Source organism: Schistocerca serialis, chromosome 9 (genome assembly GCF_023864345.2).
Source record: "Schistocerca serialis cubense isolate TAMUIC-IGC-003099 chromosome 9, iqSchSeri2.2, whole genome shotgun sequence".
Taxonomy (NCBI): Eukaryota; Metazoa; Arthropoda; class Insecta; order Orthoptera; family Acrididae; genus Schistocerca; species Schistocerca serialis.
The window spans coordinates 144,589,781-144,613,125 of NC_064646.1; the positions used below are offsets into that span (position 1 = coordinate 144,589,781).

Below are 23,345 nucleotides of genomic sequence, written 5' to 3' on the forward strand. Positions count from 1 at the left end.
CCCTATCACCTTCTCCCAAGTTACGAAAGCTGGGATTCTTTTATATGTGTCTACGAGCAGTTCTATACATTTTAGATCCTTAATGTAAGCACTGGCCAGCAGTACTGCCTCATAATTTTTTTGGTATAGTACTTTCCATTATTGCAATGGCTTTTTTCCCTGGTAACACAGCTGCCCAAGAGAATTGATAATTTCTAATGTATAATAATATTTATGAAGTAATAAATTTTTTGGTTCCAAACCTTAAAAAAATCTGTTTCATTTTCTTGTTGGTGCCAGCGATATCCACATTTACATCCATACTCTATAAACCACTATGACGTGCATGGCAAAGTGTCTTCACATTGTACCAGTTATCATGGTATTTTCCTATTCCATTCACATTAGTCTAACCTTATCTTCATGATATCTGCAGATAATGTATTGTAGTACTGCATATTCCTAGCTTTGTCACTTTAAGTTGATTCTGGCAAGTTACTAAGCAGGTTTTCACAGGATAATTTGAGTCTACGTTCAAGTGTTAGCCAATTAACTTTTTTCAGCATGTCTGTGATGCTCTCCTGTGGGTCAAACAAATTTGTGGGCATTCGTACTTCTCTTCTTTGTAGACATTTAGTATTGAATGTTAGTACTATTTGGTATGCGTCCCGCACACTTGAGCAACATGAGTCCCATGAGTGTTTTGTAGCAATCTGCTATGCAGACTGATTCCATTTCTCTAGTATTCTACCAATGAAATAATCTACTTTACCTGTAACTCCGCGTATGAGATTGTCCCTTATCATATTCCTGCAAACTGGTAAGCCCAGGTATTTGTAAGAGTTGACTGATCCCAAGTGTAGTTCACCGATATTGTCTCCATAGAACACGGTTTGTTTTTTTTTGTTTTTTTTTTTTTCATTTTCCATATATGAGCATTTAAAGCAAGTTGCCAATCTTTCCACCACTTTGAAATCTTTTCAAGATCTGATTAAATTGCTTTTTGGAAGAGAATAAATATTGCACTTACGTAACTGCTTTGGCCCACATATTTTAGGTATCTTGTGAGAAAATGTGTGAGTGGAATTTCACATCATTGATGTTTCTGGTGGAACACATGCTGTCCGATACAAATTGTACTTAAGAAAAGGCAGTATTTCTTAAAAATATGTAAAAGCTGTATTGGAAACATATAGTGCATGGACATGGCTCCCAAGTCACCACTGATTGGTAGAACTGTTATGAGCGTGTACCGTCAGTTCTAGGTACTACAGGAAAGAAAACAGAATCAAACAAACAACAGATTTCTAGATGGTGATTACATAAAGAATGCCATAGTGTAATTCCAAGCATGATTCTGTAAGGGGTGTTTATGTTTCAAGAATCAAGGTGGTGGCAGTGAGTTCGCAATGATTCTAACAATCTTCCTAATCAATGAGCACAGAGTAATGCTAATCATGTAAGCATAGAGTGTCTGAGAATCTCTCATGTTTTCATACGAGTAATCCAGTTTATTGATCATTTTTGTTCTATCCTAGTTAGTAGATGGGGATGATTTATTGTAAAAAAAATTAGCATTCATTAAGATGACACAAACATAAAGTCTTTCACAACCAGTTGTCTCAGCTGGGGGAAAAAAAACAACCAAAGGAACACAAATGTTTTTGTAGACCAGGGAAAGTAAAAAATTCATTGCAGCAGATATACTTTTCTGTCAGGAAACCATGAACTGATAAGTTTTCAGTGTGGTGACAAGATCGGCAATTTGCTTTAACTGCTCTGAAATGTAAAATTCTACACTTCCAAGATGAAAAAAAAAGTAGAATCCTATGATTACAATACCAGTGAGTCACATTTGCAATTGGGTAACTAATGCCAATACCTGTGTGTATAAATCTACAGGAACACAAAATGGATTGATCACATAGGCTGTTGTAGGTAATGCAGGTGGCGACTGCAGTTCATACATAGAATACTATGGAAATGCAATCAGTCTACAACGCACATTGCATACAAAACAGCTGTGGAACTCATCCTAGAATACCGATCAAAACTGTGGGACTTTTACCAAATAAGACTACAAGGCAACATTGAAGCTACATTAATATGAGCAAATAAGGGCTGTAAGAAGTTTGATCTGAGATTTTTACCTCAAATTCCACCATCATACCTTAGCGAAAGGTCTTACTAAGAACCTGTGAAAATTCTGGTCCTACATAAGATTGCTAGAAAGGATTCTACACAGTAACTTGTTGACGCAGTCTTGTGTGACCATAGAACACAGCAAACGGAAAGCTGATGTTTTAAATTTCGCATTTAAGAAGTCATTAACTGAGAAGGATCGTACAAATAAATCATTGTTTGACCACTGCACGGACTCCCATATGAAAGACATAGTAACAGGCATCCCTGGTGTAGAGAAGCAACTGAGAGTACTGAAAACAAACAAGTCACCAACTCTAGATGTAATCCCAATTCAGTTTTACACAGAGTGCTCCACAGCATTGGACCACTACTTAGCTTGCGTTTATCACAAACCTCTTACCTAGCACAAACTCCCAAGTGACTGCAAAAAAGTGCGGGTTACTCCCACGTATCAGAAAGGTAAAAGAATGGCTCCACATAATTACAGGCCAATATCTTTAACATTGGTTTGCTGCATAATTCTTGAACATATTCTGAGTTTGAATATAATTAATTTCCTCGAGGTGGAAAAGCTTCTGTACACAAATCAGCAAACATTTAGAAAGCATCACTCACGCAAAACTCAGCTTGCCCTTTTCTCACGACATCCTGCAAACCACAGACGGAGAGCAACAGGCAGATTCTACATTCCTAGGTTTTCGGAAAGTATTTGACATGGTACCCCACTACAGACTATTAATGAAGGTATGAGTATATGGAGTAGGTTCCCAGGTAAGCAAGTGGCTTGAAGACTTTTTTAGTAATAGAACCCAGTATGTCGTTTTCAATGGCACCTGTCTGTCAGAGACAAGGGCATTATCAAGTGTTACAGGACTACAGTTATTCTCTATATAGGTAAGGGTGACTACCAGTTTACAGTTGTTTGCTGATGACACTGTGGTGTACAGGAAAGTGTCATCACTGAGTAACTGTAGGAGGATACGTGATGATTTGACAGGATTTCTAGTTGATGTGATGGACATCAGAATTTTATAAATATAGAAAAATGTAAGATAATGTGGATGAGTAGGAATAACAATTCTGTAACATTTGAATACATTATTAGTAGCGAGCAGCTTGACACGGTCACATCAATTGAATATCTACATGTAATACTGCAAAGCAATATGAAATAAATGACCACTTAAAGATGGTAGTAAGGAAGGTGAATGGTCGACTTCACTTTATTGGGAGAATTTTAGGAAAGTTTATATCATCCATACAGGAGATTGCATATAGAACACTAATATGACCCATTCTCGAGTACTGCTCAAGTGTGTGGGATCTTCAATATCTTGGATTAAAGGAAGACATTGAAGTAATTCACAGGCATGCTGCTTGATTTCTTACCATTAGGTTCAATCAACAACAAATATTACGGAGATGCTTTGTGAACTCAAATGGGAATCCCCGGAAGGAAGACAACGTTCTTTTCACAAGGCACTACTGAGAAAATTTATACAATGGCATTTGGCGCTGAGTGCGGAATGATTCTACTGCTGACAATGTACGTTTCACATAAGGACCATAAAAATATGACAAGACAAATTAGGGCTCGTAAAGTGACATATACACTGTTGCTTTTCTAACACTGCATTTGTGAGTGGAACGGGAAAGGAAATGACTATTAGTGGTACAAGGCGCTCTCCGCCATGCACCATTCAGTAGCTTGCAGGGTATGTATGTAGTTGTAGATGCAGATGTAGAAGGACAGCACAAATGGTCGCAAGTGTGACTGACCTGTCGGTGAGTGTTAAAACAACTAAACTGGCAGATGCTTGAAGACAGATGCAAACTATTCCGTGAAAGCCTACTCAGAAAGTTTCTAGAACCAACTATTAAGTGCCAAATATAGGAATAAACTGCTCTCTATATGTCTCTCCCATAGGTACTGAAATGACAAAGTTAGATTAAAGACAGCACACAAAGAGGTAAAACGGCAATCATTCTTCCTGTGCTCCATACATCAGTGGAACAGGAAAAAGCCCTAATAACTGGTAGAACCAGGAGTATTGCCCACCATGCAATTTACAGTGGTTTGGAGAGAATAGATGTAAATGAATTAATGAGAATGACACTTGCCTGAAGGTTTATACATTGATACAGTGGACTGATTTTCATCTTAATGCCTTGGATATGCACCAATTGAGACACAAGTACAACATACTTATAAACACATTGAAAATGTCTTCATACAGAAAGATTAATTCCTACACAAGAGATAACATGTAATTTCTTGAGTCTTGTTTAGTGTTTCTTAGCATAACTCATTCCAATCACATAACTGGGTGCCAGCTGAATGAACTAAAACTCAATGAGATGTTCTGATTAACTTATACAATGTAACATGATTGTTGGAGACCAGTTCATAATTTAACAAATGATTTAAAACAAGAGTGTTTCTATTCGTGAGTCTATTTCATCACACATCAGTAGAGCACTGTATTAATAAATTCCTTTGGTCCCCCCCCCCCCCCCCCCCGCCACACACACACACACACACACACACACACACACACACAACATCATGAAATAATGAGTAAAGGCAAGCATTCACACACAGGTGAATGATGCGTAGCACACACAAACATAAAACAGCAGACAGACACAAATCATCTTCGAGCTAACACTCTTTTACTAGTATAAGTACACACTTTTGCAGAGCCAAGTACTCAATAAACTGACCCCAATGTAAGGAGTACTGCTATATCTGACGTTATGAGTAATTCAGTCATTTTGCAAAAAAGGTGCGTAGGATTAGTTCTGCAATTTGTGGTTGAAACAGTACCATCTTTGTTAATCAATAGCCCTTATGGAGGAACATATTGAATGAACATAAATTAAAAGGATTCTATGATCAGTGATTACCTGTTTAATTAACAAATAATCACAAGATACCAATGGTTACCTCAGTATGAACGCGAAATGGACCTACCTATTAATGCAACACTCCATCACTCCAGGCACTGTTAGGGATTTGTGTCAACACGCTGAAGAGGCAATGAAACAAAGTAATTTGACTAGCACTGTTGTTATTTCAAAGAAACATTTTCCATTTTGCAACTGAATAACTTTAATATCTGAAAAGTATAACAGAGATGTGTTCATATTAGGAACACAGTCAGGTTTATTTGATAATGAATTATCTTCTCTATGTAAAGCTCCAATACTTAAGTCTGATAGCCACAAAATTAATTAAAATAACTGAAAAAAAACTTTACAGCAAGCATATACGAGTGGCTATGAGTGGACATGTTTGTGAATTGTGTGTGCACCTATTTATATTTACACTAGAAAAAGAACAGTAGCTTGACAGCCAGTGCCACCTCTCTACTGTTAAATTATTCCATGTGCCACGCATCATTCTTCTGCATATGAATGATTATCTCAATTAATTTTTATATCTTGTTTCCATTTTGGTGTACCTGTTATTGTACAACTTGTGAAGTTCATTAACTTTAAAGGCTTACTTGGCATATCCTGCCTCATACAGGAACTGAGGCACTTGAGTTGTTTTTCCACTACCAGTTTCACCTGCGAGTACAACCACAGGATTTTCATTAATAGCTTCCATTATTGCCTGTTCCTCAGCTAGAATTGGAAGCTTAAGTCTACTTTCCTGCATTTCAGCAGTTCTGTGAACAGGAACAAAAACAGCTGGCTGACATGGTTTCTTTCTGGTCGGTTCTGCACTCTTCACAACAGTACCACTATCAGATTGGCTGTTAACTGTAGGAACATTTTCACATTTATGGGGTGCATCAACAGGCGGCACTCTGTTAGTCACACTTTTTGTGGGGCTATTTTCTGATGACTTTAACACACAATCCCTTAAATTCTCAGTTTTAGTCATGTTATCCATTTCAACAGATATATTATCTACTTTTGACTTTACAGCAACACCTGAAGAAGAGTTACTGGCTGCCTCTTCGTGTTCAGTCTCGTTTCCACTACTGCTAACACTTTCAGCCTCACTATCACTATCATCACTGCCATCCGAGCCCTGAAAAATTAACAGTGTAAATAGCATTCATGTGTGCAAACTGGAAACTGAATACATTATACATTCTATGTTGTACTACTTGAAAAATACAAGTACTAACTATGGAATGTAAACACATCAAAAAAAGTTTTGCATCAGCCTGGTTCTCAGAACTCCTGAAGATAGGTGTTGACTGTGGATATTGTATCACAGGCCACAGTCCCTTTGACTGTTCAGAGATGTCACTAAACCTGCCAAAAGATGTAAACAATCATGTGTGAGCAGCACCTATTAGACGGAGGGGGTCTGACAACTAATCAGTTCCAATGATTTAACCAGGAAGGAGGTACACGGCTCGTGTTGTCTGTAGTTCAACCATGCCTAGACAGTCAATACCGCAGTTCGATGGCGTCCGCATCATTATTTTGTGGCAGGAAGGGCTCTCAACAAGGGAATCGTCCAGGCGTCTCAGAGCGAACCGAAGTGATGTTGTTTGGACATGGAGGAGATACAGACAGACAGGAACTGTCAATGACATGCCTCACTAAGGCCGCCCAAGGGCTACTACTGCAGTGGATGACCGCTACCTATGGATTACAGCTCGCAGGAACTCTGACAGCAATGCGACCATGGTGAATAATGATTTTTGTGCAGCCACAGGGCGTCGTGTTACGACTCAAACTGTGCGCAATAGGCTGCATGATGTGCAACTTCACTCCCAACGTCCACAGTGAGGTCCAGCTTTGCAGCCACGACACCATGCAGCATGGTACAGAAGGGCTCAACAACATGCGAAATGGACTGCACAGGATTGCCACCATGTCCTCTTCACTGATAAGTGTCACACATGCCTTCAACAAGACAATCATCGGAGACATGTTTGGAGACAACCTGGTCAGGCTGAATGCCTTAGACAAACCGTTTAGCAAGTGCAGCAAGGTGGAGGTTCCCTTTGTTTTGGGGTGGCATTATGTAGGGCTGACGTATGCTGCTGGTAGTCATGGAAGGTGCCGTAATGGCTGTACAATATGTGAATGCCATCCTCCGACCAATAGTGGAACCACGTCAGCAGCATATTGTTGAGGTATTCATCTTCATGGACGACAATTCGCACCCCCATCGTGCACATCTCGTGAATGACTTTCTTCAGGATAACAACATCGCTCAACTAGAGTGGCCAGCATGTTCTCCACACATGAGCCCTATCAAACATGCCTGGGATAGATTGAAAAGGGTTGTTTATGGATAACGTGGCCTGCAAACCACTCTGAGGGATCTATGCTGAATCGCCATTGAGGAGTTGGACAATCTGGACCAACACTGCCTTGATGAACTTGTGGATAGTATGCCACGACGAATACAGGCATGCATCAATGCAAGAGGACGTGCTATTGGGTATTAGAGGTACCGGTGTGTACAGAAATCTGGTCCACCACCTCTGAAGGTCTCACTGTATGGTGGTACAACATGCAATGTGTGGTTTTCATGAGCAATAAAAAGGGCGGAAATGATGTTTATGTTGATCTCTATTCCAATTTTCTGTACAGGTTCCAGACCTCTTGGAAGAATGGTGATGCAAAGCTTCTTTTGATGTGTGTAATAACATTGAACAAAACTATTCATAATAAATAAAGTAGATAGAACCTTTAGCATTGACAGTTTGAAGATCATGAAGTATAAAAATGTATGTACTTTTTGCTGTAAAAAATTTGCAGATATTAGTCTCTAGTTGAAATGGAGGTGCCTTGTTAGAAGAAACCATCTGCAGAATATTTTCAGTTCAACTCTCTGAAAGGTAGGAAGCTTTCAGTCTCATATTCGGCATCATGTACAGACACATTGGTAGCCTACACACAGTAGAGTTTTCTTTCATTGGCATTTGAGCTACCTGTGACTCATTTCATTCTGACATGTGATCACACATGACATACATTGATAAACATAACTGGACAAATACACTGCCCCTAACTGGGGGTTGCCAAAGCAACAAAATAATTCTAAGGTTTCACATCTGTCAAAGATGCCTTTCAAAATAGTAAACAACTGGTAACACAACTTTAAACATCTCCAGCTCTGATTCATTAATTTATCTATTCAAATATTAGGAGCTTGATGCTAAAGTTCATTTCATTAAGTAGTAAGTTAACACCAGATCTAATTACATTATTTTTGAAGAATAAAACACATTAAATCAGTAGGATTATCACAATATAAATATATTTTACGCATTGTAGAACAGTTAGTACCAGCTGAATGCAACACAGTAGTAATGACAGATTCATGGTCTTCATCCTTTTTGATTACTTTATATTATTAGTTATATTTACTCCAAGGCACTTTTTCAATGCTTGTTTGCAAGATGTTCCATATTTGTAAATAAATGATTTAGTACAAGATATTAAAACCATTATTAATCATGTACTGTAATAAAAGACAGTTTAAGGTACATAATTTCCTTAACACTTGTACAGGGTACATTTTAAAAAAATCACAACTTCGAAAATATTAGAGAATCTGGCTTGGTTGTAAAATGTTTACATCTACATCTACACAGATACTCGGCAGGCCACCATGTGTGGGGTGGAGGGTATCCTGTACCACTGCTTGTTATTTCCCCTCCTGTTCCACTCGCAACTAGAGTGAGGGAAAAACGACTTCTGTACGGAAAAAAAAAAAAAAAAAAATGGTTCAAATGGCTCTGAGCACTATGGGACTTAACATCTATGATCATCAGTCCCCTAGAACTTAGAACTACTTAAACCTAACTAACCTAAGGACATCACACAACACCCAGTCATCACGTCTGTACGGAAGTACAGTACCTTATCTTCATGGTCAGTACATGCAATGTATGTTGGCGGCAGTAAAATCATTCAGCAGTCAGCTTCAAATACCAGTTCTCTAAATTTTCTCAATAGTGTTTCTCGAAAAGAACATTGCCTCCACTGCAGAGGTTCTCATTTGGGTTCCCGTGGCATCTCCATAACACTGACATGTTGTTCGAACCTACCAGCAACAAATCTAGCCACCCACCTGTGAATTGCTCTTGAAGATTTTTTGCTTTGTGCTTGTTGCTGATTTGACCTTGAGTACATCAAAATAATGGCAGATGAGGAGAAGGCACAATGTGTCATCTGGTATGCCGAATCCAAATTTGTTACAACAGTGTTGCAGAATTATTGACACCAGTGCGGGAAGGCACGACCAGCGAAAAAAAGCATAATGAAGTAGTTCAAGAATGTTTTAAGAGACAGGCAGTGTCAAAGACCTTCATTGAAAGGGATGGCCCCTGTATCTCATCCACATGTTGACAGACTGCAAGGTGCATTTCAATGCAGGCCCCAGAAGTCAGTTCATCGTCCCCACATGAATAGCACGAAGCAAGATCAAAGTTATGCCTTTTAGTGTACAAAGTGCAAATGGTCCAAGCATTTCATCCAAACAGTCACCTTTAGTGTAATGCATTTATATGTTCCATGCTGACCAGCATGGACTCTAACAATGATTACCTGAAAAATAGCTTGTTTTTAGATGAAGCAACGCATTTCTGGACATGTTAATCACCACATCATCAGGATTTGGTGCTCTGAAAACCAACATATTGCCCATGAACACATCTGTAATATTCAAAAGCTTAATGTTTGACATGGCCTAATGCACAGTGTAGTGATAGGAATACTTGCCTCACAGAGAAAACCATAACACAATATGTTTACCAGGACATGCTACTGCAGATCAAAGAGCTACAGTCATCCATCATCTTCCTGGATAATGGTGTACATCCAGATTTTTTGAAAATGTGGGATGTACTGAAACACACATTTCCCAAAAGGTGGATCGGTCATGGTAGTCCCATTGCATGGTCCCCATGCTCTCCCAATGCCATGCCACTACACTTCTTTTTGTGACGTTGCACCAAAAATCGTATGGGCACAACACTAATCAATGTCTCTGCTACCTTTCGCACAGGAACTAATGAAGCAACCAGCATTGTTGACGATTCATTGCTGATGCATACATGGACGGAACTTGAATATCTCCTTGATGTAATACAAGTGATGAATGAGACACACTTTGAAATTTTGGCATAACAGAAAAATACTATGAGAGCTGCTAAAAGTTTTACAACAAACTAGGGTGGACTATCTCTAACAGTTTCTAAACTGCACTTTTTGAATGGTAATGGGACTTTACTGGCACCCTGTATCTCCCCTTGTACGTTAGACTTTCTTTAATTTAAAGACTCTTGTAAATTCATTTGGCGCTTTTACATTCTCATATAAAAGTTGCTGCTTATCACTATTTCCTCCAAATTGATGATTTTCCTTTGTCCAATGCAACTATGCTTTCTAACAAAGCAATGTTAATGGCATACATTAATATCCACAAATTTCTTACAATATTTTGTTAATTCCGCCCTACAGTAGATGTCGTTACATGTATGTAACATAAGGTTTCTATGGATTCGATTGGTATTCAACCTGTGCTAGTGCTCCAATGCCCATTGCTATGCACTTGTACAAGCCATGCATCACATTCTAGGAGGAATAATTGGAACTGCTGTAAAAATATCACCTTAGGCTATGTTTGTAATGTCTTAGATACACCAGTGCAGAAGTTGGTTGCCCTTATGCCATGCAGGGCATGCAAGATCCTTTGTTTGTGTGGATAATGTGTTTTTATTCAGTACATATTAAATATTATCCCTATAATTAAGAACCAGAGGGCAAATTACTTGATTTCTTTTGGTTCCGTCTATTGAAATATACATGAAATGTAGAAATGAACTACATTACACAATTGTAATATGCAGATCTCTGTGACATTTAGATATTTCTTTTAGTTTCTGTTAATGATTGATGACATTCTTGATGTTCTCATTGATCTCAATGCATTGGTTTCTCTGAACTTGATGACAATAATGTTAACAATTTTTGTAACAGCACAGAAACTTCCTCTAGTGCAGAGGTGTTGCAAGAGTCAGCTGTTCAGTAAAACATGATGATGTTCTAGCTAGAAGATGCAGAGCTGCATTACACTGATGGTTACTTTAGTCCAGAAACTCATCCATTTGTGCAACTTCTGGCAGATAACCCTCAAGAAGTGCTCTCCCACTTGCAGTAATTCAGTACCCAGAAATTGGACACAAGTATTGACATTATCACCACTGAGCCAGGGCAGCTTTTAGGTGTGTGTTTTCAAATGGCTTGGCAAAAATACCTGATGTGTACTATTATTGGGAAAAAAATATGGCATGTGATCTGGTTTCTGATACAGTGACACGAAACTACTTTCAGAAACTAGTTCTCTGTTGCATTTCCAGGGCCATCTTACTGCTACCGAACTGACAAAGAAGGAAGATAAGCAACATGAAGTGTCCTTGCTTGTGTTGGTTATTCACCAGGAACAACATGAAGCATATCTGTGTGGCCTGTAGTGCACAAACTTTGAACCTAAGAAGACAGAAGGATTCAATCTGTCTGAGTCATAATTCTTTGAGGAAGCTTAAAGAAACCATCCTCGGAGCGATGCTGGTTATTTTTGAAGGTTACAACCCAGTTTTGATCGAATTTTCTCATGTTGAGAAATGAGAAGGAGCAATTTAGTTTTACTTTGTAAAAACCCTTCTACAGCCAAGATTGTATAAATATTTCCTTATTTTTGACAACCGGTTTTGACACACTTGGCTGTCATCTTCTGGTTTTCAAAAACTTTTGTTACAAAACATGTTCATCATGAGTTGACACCTCATGTCAAGTTGTCATATTAGCGGATAAGTTGTAGCACTTTATGTAAAGATCTGTCAGAAATAAATCAAACAATCAAAAAGCACCCTGTGCACATGGCCATGTTCACATACGTAGTGCTCACAGATGATTGTTAAGTCTTAAAAATCACAATATACAGTAAAATGTACCACAGCACATCTATTTATGATAGCTTGACATGTTCCACTGGCTGATGATTCACCTTAGACAGTGTACATGGTGCCATATACACATATCTGCAAATATTAGCTTGACATGTTCCATTGTTTGATGATTTACCTTAGATGGTGTATATCATACCATTTACACCCACTAAGGTGAATCATCATCGGATGGAACATGTCATGCTAACATAAACAGATGTGTTATTATATATTTCATTGTATATTGTAATTTTTAAGGCTTAACAATCATCTGTGAATGGTACATATATGGACGTGGCCATGTGCATTAGTTGTTTCTTGACTATAAATGTTGTATCTATGACAAGCCTTTGCATAATGTGCTACATTTTATCAACTAATATGACAACTTGGTATGAGATTTCAATTCACAATGAACATTTTTTGTAAGAAAAAACTTTTAACGAGCAGTTAATGAAAGCAAAGTGTGTCGAAACTGGTTCTTGAAAATGAAGTATTTATGCGATCTTGCTTGTGGAAGGATCCAATTTTGCTTTTTGGGATTGCTGTAGCAAAAACTTCTGACATACTCAAGCTAGATACAACTTTAATACCAAATTTTATGAAAATTTAAATGTACTGTAAGGCTGTTGTACACATTCCTAATGTCTTCATTAATTATAGCAATGTGCAAAGGTTAAAACTTACTTCCAAACCAACAACATTTGGGTTGTTGCTACACGTTTTACTTTTTTCCTCTTCAGCACTTGCTAAAAGTCGCCTCCTCTTTGCGCTGCCACTAATGCTGTTCAAAACAGTACCATTTTCCACATTCAGCCGCTCTGTATTCTTCTTTGTGCTGCTCCCAGACTCTGACAAGTGACGTTTTAGACCTTCTGTCTGTATTTTTGTAATGGATGTCAGCTGATTAAGAACTTCAGGTGAAGCTTGTACTTTAGATAAGGCTTCCAGTAAGTTGGCACGCTACAAAGAAATATTAATATACTACAGCAAAATCCATAAAAAGCCATAACACGCAGTGTATAGCATGTCATCTTAATCAAGAAAGTATTTTAACATTATTTAATACTAATTCTCATAATGGAATGAAAGTATTCCATTAACGAGATACTGATTTTCTTTGTATGGCTGTCATTACATGTGCTTTTACTAAATGAGATGGAAATATTGAACCCACTGGTATCACCTATCTCCTTTAACCCATGACATCAAAACGGCAAACAGAAATCAGTCATTGAAATACAATATGTGTAAAACGCATGCCATAAGAAGAATTATAGCTGATCTCATGAAATCATATTCACTGGCTTCACTAGCTCTCAACCAAATTGTCACCTTTTAACCAACTAAAGTGCACATATGGTGAACCAGGCTCTTCCGCAGCGTGCTGCTGTTGGCATTCTGTATGAAAAAAATACATTGTGCTGTTTTCTAGATGGGCCTGACAACCAACAAGCTGTCTGTCCACGTAAATGGACAGAAGGTTTATTCTGTTTCCATTTGTTGTAGCCAACTGGGAGATAGCATGTGGTAGCCAACGAGAAATGCTGAACCTAATGATTTCTTTGGGTGAAATGGAAAGTCATTTGTTTTTGATACTGAGGGTGAGAAAAAAACTAGTCATGCTGAAGACTGACCTGTAGTGTAGCCTAAGGTCCAGGTTAGGTTGGAATGTGACAATTTGATTATGGGAAGCCAACAGATCTCAACATGAAACTACGACTGCTGTCACAGACTGATATGTAATGTAGCATGAGACAGATGTTCATCACTGTGACAACCTACTTATGGATCTTATTTCCATTTTTGCTGAAAGTTCTACCAATGTGGTTACAATTTAAAATAAAAAAACAGCTTACTTTATTTATGAATCATAGGTAATTACAAACGAGCATTCTGACTGGCTACCAGCAACTGACTCATGATTTGTACTGTTCACTTCCCATCATTCAGTGGCTGAATAGTTACCAACAGCAGCACACAACAAGAAAACCATGTATACTGTAAGCGTTCTTTTGCCACGAGTCCTCTTATGCAATAAATGATGAACATATTCTAGGGTAAAATGTCTACATGGTACTTACTGTTAACAAGCTTTATACATTCTATAAAAGTGTGGATAAAATGCAACAGGTAAATTTTATTAGTGGAATAATAACTTTATATATCAAAACTTCCTGGCAGATTAAAACTGTGTGCTGGTCTGGGATTCGAACATGGGGCAAGTGTGGGCAAGTGCTGTACTGACTGAGCTACCCAAACACAACTAACAACCCATCCTCACTGCTTCATTTCCACCAGTACCTCATCCCCTACCTATCAAACTTCGCAGAAGTTCTCCTGAAGAACTTGTGGGACTAGCACTCCTGGCAGAAGGGATACTGTGCAGACATGGCTTAGGCACAGCCTGGGTAGTTGTACCAGTATGACTGAGGAGGTGATATACATGTGAAAGTAAAGCTGTGAGGACAGGTCGTGAGTCACGCTCAGGTAATTCAGTTGGTAGAGAACTTGCCTGTGAAAGGCAAAGGTCCCAGGTTTGAGCCCCGGTCTGGCACATGTTTTAATCTGCCAGGAAGTTTGACATCAGTGCAAACACACAGCTGGGTGAAGATTCATTTTGGAACCTTACATATCACTTATGATACAATTTGTGAAGTGTACCTGTATAAAAACTTATTAAAATGACTTTGTCCAGTTTTACTTGGATTTTTTATTTTCTGTGGTAAAATTGTCCTTGAAGGTAGAAAGTCTGTACCTGGTGCTGGGCACTAGAAGCTGCATAAATGATGCTTACATGACAGTACAATTAAATCTGGTCAGCTCGTGTCTTGCGCAGCATGCGCTTTTGCAATACAAAAAAAGAGAAGATTCAATTTCTGTACATATATACAATATGTTGACCAGAGTTAAACTGTGCAATGGTCATCACTATTTGTAGACAACAAACTTATATTTGCCAGGATTCAATAAAAATTCACTGGAGTCTGTTCATTACTAATTAAGTTGCTGAGCAAAGAATAAATATTACACATGACTTTCAGAATGTAAAAGATCTTAAAAAATATTTGTGACGGAGCTAAATTATGCTACTGTATAATCACGTGAATAGTGAAAAGCATCATATGGCTACAAGTGTATGTGCTCTCAAACTACGGATATGAGTCAATAGTACAAGGTGTTCCACTCAAACCTCCCTGATTTCAAGACCCAGGGAAAAGAAAGAAAAAAAGGGGGAAAAAACAGTAGATATGACAATGAAAAATACACCACACTGTAGAGCTTCTCAAAGAAGCATGAAGAACATCGAGTCTATATTCAATTTCTTGCCAAGTTTTTTGTAACATTTCCTCTAGTATTATTGCAATCGCATTAGTGATACGATGTCGCAACGTAGGAATATCATCCACTTTGGTCGCATACACGCGGTCCTTCACGAATACCCACATGAAGAAATCAAGCGGTGTAATGTGGGTGAACATGGTGGCCAGGCGATGGGTCCTCTGTGTCCTATCCAACGACTGGGAAATTTCCTATCCATAAACTTGCGAACAGCCGTTGGACAATGCAGTGGAACTCCATCTTGTTGAGAAACTATGTTGGGTTGCAAGTCTCATATCCGAGGGTACACAAATGCTCCAACACATTCACTGTTTGTTCAGCAAAAAGGACTTGTCCAACAATCCTGTCATGCAGTAGCCTGCACCAGACATTTACTTTAGGGTTATCACGAACATGTTCAATGACAATGTGCGCATTTTGCGAACCACAAATCTGAACATTATGCCTATTAACCCTTCCTGATATATGAAAGGATGCCTCATCTGAGAATAAACATCTTTCCAGGAAGCTGGCATCCATATCAATACGCTGCAGCATATCTGCAGCAAATTGTTGTCGGCGCGGTTTAGCATTCGGTGTCAGATGTTGCAGAATTTGCACTTTGTAAGCACACATACGCAGACGCTGGCGAACTACACGATCCAATGTTGGTTGAAGTACAACAAGTTGCCTAGATGCTTGATGAATTGACTTACATGGGCTTCTGAGAAACATTTGTCTGATGTCCTCCACTGTCTCTTCTGAAACTCTGTAACGTGCATTGCCAGAATGTTTCAGAACACTTCCTATGGCCAGAAACTTCCTATACCATTCCTTAATTGTTTTCACATCATGTGGATCACATTCATATAAATGAATATAATTTCTTTGACAGTACTCAGTGATTTTGTTTCTGCAAACCACACTACTGCTTGCACGCGCTGCTGCGGAGTGCCATTTTCACTTCATGCGACCATGCTGCACTCTGGCGACGATACTTGGCACTTCTGATGTGGGAATATAAATTCTTTAAGATTCTCTACAATGTGGTGCACTTTTCATTATTGTATCTACTTTGGTTTTTTCCTCATGGGACCGTGAAATCAGGGAGGTTCGAGTGGGACACCCTGTATTATGAGGATATATTGCTAATCATTGTATGGAGGAAGCGTTGAATCACAGAGATGCACAATTAAAAAACTACCACACATTTAAGCTTTTGGTTAGATGGCCTTCTTCTGAAGCAGAAAACACACACAGACACACACAAGTATACATGACCACTGTCTCTGTCTGCTGTGGGCAGACTGAGGACTGCAACTGTGCCTAATGGGGGAAGCAATCTCTGCCAAAGCAAAGTTACTAAACAAAGCCTTCCGAAATGCCTTCACAAAAAATGACCAAGTAAATATCCCAGAATTCGAATCAAGAACAGCTCCCAACATGAGCACTGTAGAAGTAAATAGCCTCAGAGTAGTGAAGCACCTTAAATTACTTAATAAAAGCAAGTCATCTGTTCCAGACTTTATACCAATTAGGTTCCTTTCAGAGTATGTTGATGCAATGGCTCCATACTTAACAATCATATACAAACATTTGCTAAACGAAAGACCCGTACCCAAGGACTGGAAAGCTGCACAAGTCACACCAATATTCAAGAGAGGTAGTAGGAGTAATCCACTAAATTTCAGGCCCATATCATTGATGTCAAAATGTAACAGGATTTTGGAACACATATTGTGTTGACACATTATGAATTACCTTGAAGAAAATGGTCTACTAACACACAGTCACCATGGATTTAGAAAACATCGTTCTTGTGAAACACAACTAGTTCTTTAGTCACATGAAATACAGAGAGCTATTGACAAGGGATTTCAAATTGATTCCGTATTTCTGGATTTCCAGAAGGCTTCTGACACTGTACCACACAAGTGGCTTGTAGTGAAATTGCTTGCTTATGGAACATTGTCTCAGTTATGTGACAGGATTTGTGATTTCCTGTCAGAGAGGTCACACCCTTTGTAGTAATTGAGGGAGTGTCATCAAGTAATACAGAAGTGATTTCTGGCGTTCCCCCAGCTAGTGTTATGGGCCCTTTGCTGTTACTCATCCATATAACTGATTTAGGGGACAATCTGAGCAGACATCTTAGGTTATTTGCAGATAATGCTGTTGTTTATTGACTAGTAAAGTCATCAGAAGATCGAAATGAATTTAGAGAAGATATCTTTATAGTTAAAACTTGGCAATTGACCACAAATAACGAAAAATGTGATGTCATCCACACGAGTGCCAAAAGAAATCCGTTCAACTTCAGTTGCACAATAAATCACTTAAATCTAAGGACCATAAATTCAACTAAATACCTAAGCATTACAATCATGAACAACCTAAAATGGAAGGAACACACAGAAAATGTTGTGAGGAAGGCTAACCAAGGACCATATTTTATTGGCAGGACACTTAGAAAGTACAAGAGATCTAATAGAGAGACTGCCTACACTACACTTGTCCGTCCTCTTTTACAATACTGCTGTGCAGTGCGGGATCCTTACCAGCTAAGATTGTCAGAGTACTTCAGTTCAAAGAAGGGCAGCACATTTCAGATTATCGTGAAATAGGGAAGGGAGTGTCACTGAAATGATACAGGATATGGGGAGAACATCATTAAAACAAAGGCATTTTTAACTGCAGCGAAATCTTCTCACAAAATTTCAATCACCAACTTTCTCCTCTGAATACGAAAATATTTTGTTGATGCCGACCTACATAGGGAGAAATGATCACCATAATAAAATAAGGGAAATCAGAGCTCACACCAAAAGACATAGGAGCTTGTTCTTTCTGCTTGCTGCACAAGACTGGAATAATAGAGAATTATTGTGAAGGTGTTTCAATGAACCTCTGCCAGGCACTTAAATGTGATTTGCAGAGTACCAATGTAGATGCAGACCACTGACAACACATCCCTCTAAACTAACATCATTAATACCCATGGTCGTGCCACTATTGAACATTACCTTTTCAAATGCATGACTGACTCCAAACCTACAAGCTCCTTCCAATCATAATGACCAACTATATCCTCACCCACAATTATTCTCCTTAGTCATCAAGACCAATTATATTCTCACCCACAATTATTCTCCTTCGAAGGCATCACTTACAAACAAACCTTTGATGCAGCAATGGGCACCCACATGGCACCATCCTACACCAGCCTATTCATGGGCCAGCTGGGGGAATCCTTCCTAACCACTCACAAGCTCAAACTCCTCAGCTGATTTAGATTCATTGATGACATCTTTGTGATCTGGACTGAGGCTGAGGACACCCTATACACATTCCTACAGAATCTCAACAACTTCTCCCACACTTGTTTCACCTGGTCCTCCTCAACCTAGCATGCTCCCTTCCTCAATGTTGACCTCCACAGGGTAGCTACATCAGTACCTCTGTCCGTATCCAACCTACCAGCTGCCCCATTACCTCCACTTTGACAGCAGCCACCCATTCCATACCAAGAAGTCCCACCCCTTAAACCAAGTCATTCACAGTCGTCGCATCCGTAGTGTCGAGCAGCCCTCTCTAAATACACCAAGGGTATAACTGAGGCCACTACAGAACATAATTATCCTCCCAACCTTGTATAGAAATACGTCTCCTGTGCATTTTCTCTCCAATCACCTCCCACATAACCACCTTCTGGCCATGCAGGAGCACTCCTGTCATGACTCAGTACCATCAAAACTGGAGTAACCAAATCATATTCTCCATGAGGGCTTTGTTGTGCCCACTATTGCCCACTATTGTTCCCACCCCTCACACAGTGGTATTCCACTGCCCACCGAATGTATGCAATATCCTTGGCCCACTCCTGCTCCAAATCCCTTGCCTCAGGGCTCATATCCTTGCAACAGACCTTGATGCAAGGCCTGTCCCATACACCCTCTCACTGTCACCTACTCCACAGTCTAGTCACAGGCCTCTCCCATCTCATCAAAGGTGTGGCTACCTGTGAAAGCAGCCACATGACAATAAAAAAAGGTGCAACCAATGGGCTGATTTCTACACGAGCATGACAACTAACAAGATGTTTCTCCACATGAATGGCCACCAACGAACTGTGGCCGTGAGATAACTGGACCATCCAGTTGCTGAACATACTGCCCGATGCAATGTGCTTCACTTCAATTACTACTTGACAGCCCGTGCAACCTGAATCCTTCCTACCGACAGCAGCTTCCGAATTACGCAGGGGTGAACTCTCCCTGCAATATATTCTGTGTTTCTCTCACCCCTGGCCTCAACCTTTGCTAGTCCCTGTCCTTCACCTATCTACCCACTGCCCTGTTCCCACTCCAACACTACATAGCCTTCTATTCCATCAACACATCCACTAAAAAAAAAAAAAAGAGAAGGTCATTTTCCCCTTCTTTACTTCTCCCCCACCCCTCGCCCCTCTAATCTCCTGATTAGTTGCAGAGCAGCCCAGCTCCGGCAGGCAGAGACAGTGACTATGTGTGCGAGAGCCTAATTTGCGTGAATCTGTGTATGTTGTCTATTTCATAAATAGGCCTTCTGGCCAAAAGCTTATGCGTTTAATAGCCTTTTTGTTGTGCCTGTCTGCAACTCAGCTTTTCTGCTATAAGGAAGTTAAATTAATCTAGAAGAAGGTAGCTTACAAAATTATTTCCTCTTCTTTAATATTATTCATCAGTTTCAGGCGTTTACAGTGTAGGATTAATGGTGGAGGTTCAAATAAATGCTGCACACTTCATCACTGGCTCATTCGGAAACCATTTAATCAGTTTTTACGTTCTGCTGAAAACACCAGAGACAGTAATTCTCATTGGCTCTTTAATACTATCATCCAATTGGCTATGACCAATGTCAATGAATTCCCACATCTGCACATAATACATGGGCTGCCGATACCATAAGTACACTTAAGCTGTTTTTAAAGGTTCTGGAGACAATTTGATATTAGCCTTGAAGTTCAAGAACTACAATGCTGTACTTGTCTTTGATATTAATTTTTGTGTCACTACTTAATACAAATACCGGTAGTATATCATCTGTATATTCCACCGGTCCCATTGTGTTACTAGTGCCAAGCAACTTCTGTGATGTGGGCTTAGCAACAGTTGCCCTTTTCTGTCCATAATTCATGACTGTAATGCAAGAGATACGAAGGGGAGGGGATATGGAGACGATGATTAAGATACATGAATACCCTTTTGGCAGGTATAAATGTAGATGATTCTTCAAGGTACATAAAGAATTCTGCAACTTAGTGAAAGTTACACAAGCCTAATGATTTCCTCTCCTGCCCACCCCACTGCATTTTTCATAGTTTATGCACAACATAAGTATATAAAATGCATCAAAGTAATTGTTGGGGTTGTTTATACACCCCAGGCTAAAGTAAATATTAGTCTGGTACCACAACCAAGATTTTGATAGGGAACACTATCATACTCAGATCACTGACTCTAACAATCTTCCATCCAGTAATTACAATTCTTTCTCAAAGTACTTTAATAGCTAACATCTGTCGAATAACTTGAAGAAATATGTGCTGCAAACTTTTGTATAAAGTTTTTAAATTTAAATGGAGGGCTTTATTGTGAATTTTTCCACACCAGAAACTGAATAGTGGGAAATAAAAATTAAATGAGAAGAACATTTACATATTTTTGCTTGGGATTACTAAGAAATTTATGTTTTAAATAAAATACTACAACACAACTTACATTTTCTTTCTTTTTCTTCTGTTCTACAATTTTTTCTAGTCGTTTCCTCTGTTTTTTTGAAAGTATCCTTGTAATTGTAACATGTTCTCTTTTTTTTCTCGTCTTTCTCTTTTGGGAGGGTATAACCAAAGCATTGCACTGATCATAATTATCTTCTCGGATACCTTTTATATCGACATTTATCTAAAAGCAGAAAGGAAAAAAATTTGCGTGAGTGTAACAATAGAAAACACGACATCATGTAAGTGGTCATCAAGAAACGTGACACAGCTGTCACACAATAAATGAAACAAATGAATATATAATAATATTTCTTACATAGCTACAGGTCCTACAAGTAAAACAACATGGGGTGTATCAACAATTAGAGATGGAGTTAAAAGAGTGTCAGTAACGGAAATTTTACCAACTTAATGAAACCTGAGGGCACCATATTGCTAGCACACTGTTACTTGGCTCTTCTGTGATCGGTGGAAGTTGGACGACTTCGTGTTACTCCAGAATGTTCACGCTTACTGCCAGTCTTAGCTATGTAACAGTATTGTGTGCCATAACAATAAGCAGCTGTTGTGAATATAGAGTTGATCCATGTATGGTGTTGTGCATAGTGATTGTTAATATCATGCACAGAAATGAGCGAAGAGGACCCGGTCTTTCTAGCGACACGTCAACAACTTTTGTGTCACTTCTGTGATACATTAGGCTGATGACCATGTAGTTTGGACCTTTTCTCTCCAAACCAACCTATCTGTAACACATTAATTTAATATATGTTCATTTCTTTTATAATCTATAAACTCATTGCTCTGGAAGGAGAAGACAGGGCTTGTCTCAGCAGCCAAGTAAAAGTGTATGATTAATAGTTAACACATGGAACAGAAATTGCTAATATATGTAACAACAATTTCATAGATCCTGTACACAATTTGAATTGTGAAAGAAATACGTATCCTAGAACACTTGGGCAACTACCTCTCTCAACATTCCAGGAACCAGCGACAAAACGAACTCATAAAATTAATCCAGAAACTATAATCCAAGGAGTCTGCAGGAGATGAAATATCAAGTTATCTAATAAGGTATGTGAATGAAGAGATAACCAAACATCTCTTGGATATACCAAGCTGCTCATTCAGAGAAGCACAAGGTGTACAACTTTGCTTCCGCCGTTTTTTTTCCCATTTGAGGCTTTAGTGAAACAAATTGGTTACACTTGTATCACTCAAAGTATTTTCCATCGTTGGCAACTACTTTTTCCTATCTTTCAGGCAGTGTACAAATCCTGTGTCAAAAAAATTGTTCATCTTTTGAAGCGATCCATTGTCAATCAAATTTGTGACTTCTTCATGAGATCAAAAGTGTTGGTCAGCCAGGCCACATGCCATTGATCTAAACAGGTGATAGTCAGAGGGAGCAATGTCTGGAGAATATGGCGGGTGGGGTAGGACTTCCCATTTTAACATTTCCAAATATGTTTTGACCTCTTTTGCAATGTGGGGTCGAGCATTGTCATGCTGCAAAATCACTTTATTGTGCCTCTCACTGTATTGCGGCCGTTTGTCTTTTAGTGTTCTGCTCAAATGCATTAATTGCGTTCTATAACGAGCACCTGTGATTGTTTCACTTGGTTTTAACACCTCATAGTACACGATGAAAAGCTAGTCCCACCAAATGCAGAGCATGATCTTGGAGCTGTGAATATTCGGTTTGGCCGTTGATATGGAAGCATGGAAGGGATATCCCCATGATGTTTTGCATTTAGGGTTATTGTAATGAACCCATTTTTTGTCCCCGGGCACAATGGGTTGGGTTGTTTGGGGAGGAGACCAGACAGCGAGGTCATGGGTCTCATTGGATTAGGGAAGGACGGGACGGAAGTCGGCCATGCCCTTTCAAAGGAATCATCCCGGCATTTGCCTGGAGCGATTTAGGGAAATCACGGAAAACCTAAATCAGGATGGCTGGACGCGGGATTGAACTGTCGTCCTCCCGAATGCGAGCCGGTCACAATGCAATGCATAAATCCTTCACAATTTTGCCTCTGAAGCAACTGCTCACAAACACACAAACCCTTTTCAACGTCTCTTGGTTTCAGCTCACACGGGACTACGAGTTCCTTCTTTCTGAATCATGCCCATAGCCTTTTGAAATGGCTTGCTGTGTTACTTCCACTAATCGTGGCAATTCTTCTTGAGTTTGACACGAGTCT

At 39.2% G+C, this 23,345-nt stretch overlaps 1 protein-coding gene across 1 annotated transcript in view; it reads right to left on the reverse strand.

Moving 5' to 3' along the window:
* Positions 1–23,345, reverse strand: part of LOC126419274 (probable ATP-dependent RNA helicase kurz) — a 130,614-nt gene that overhangs the window by 98,937 nt on the left and 8,332 nt on the right. Inside the window, exons 2-4 of the mRNA XM_050086441.1 lie at positions 21,137–21,319; positions 12,744–13,019; positions 5,634–6,166 (exon numbers count right to left, since the gene is read on the reverse strand). Coding sequence (XP_049942398.1) covers positions 5,634–6,166; positions 12,744–13,019; positions 21,137–21,319 — 992 coding nt within the window. The remainder of the gene's footprint in view (positions 1–5,633; positions 6,167–12,743; positions 13,020–21,136; positions 21,320–23,345) is intronic.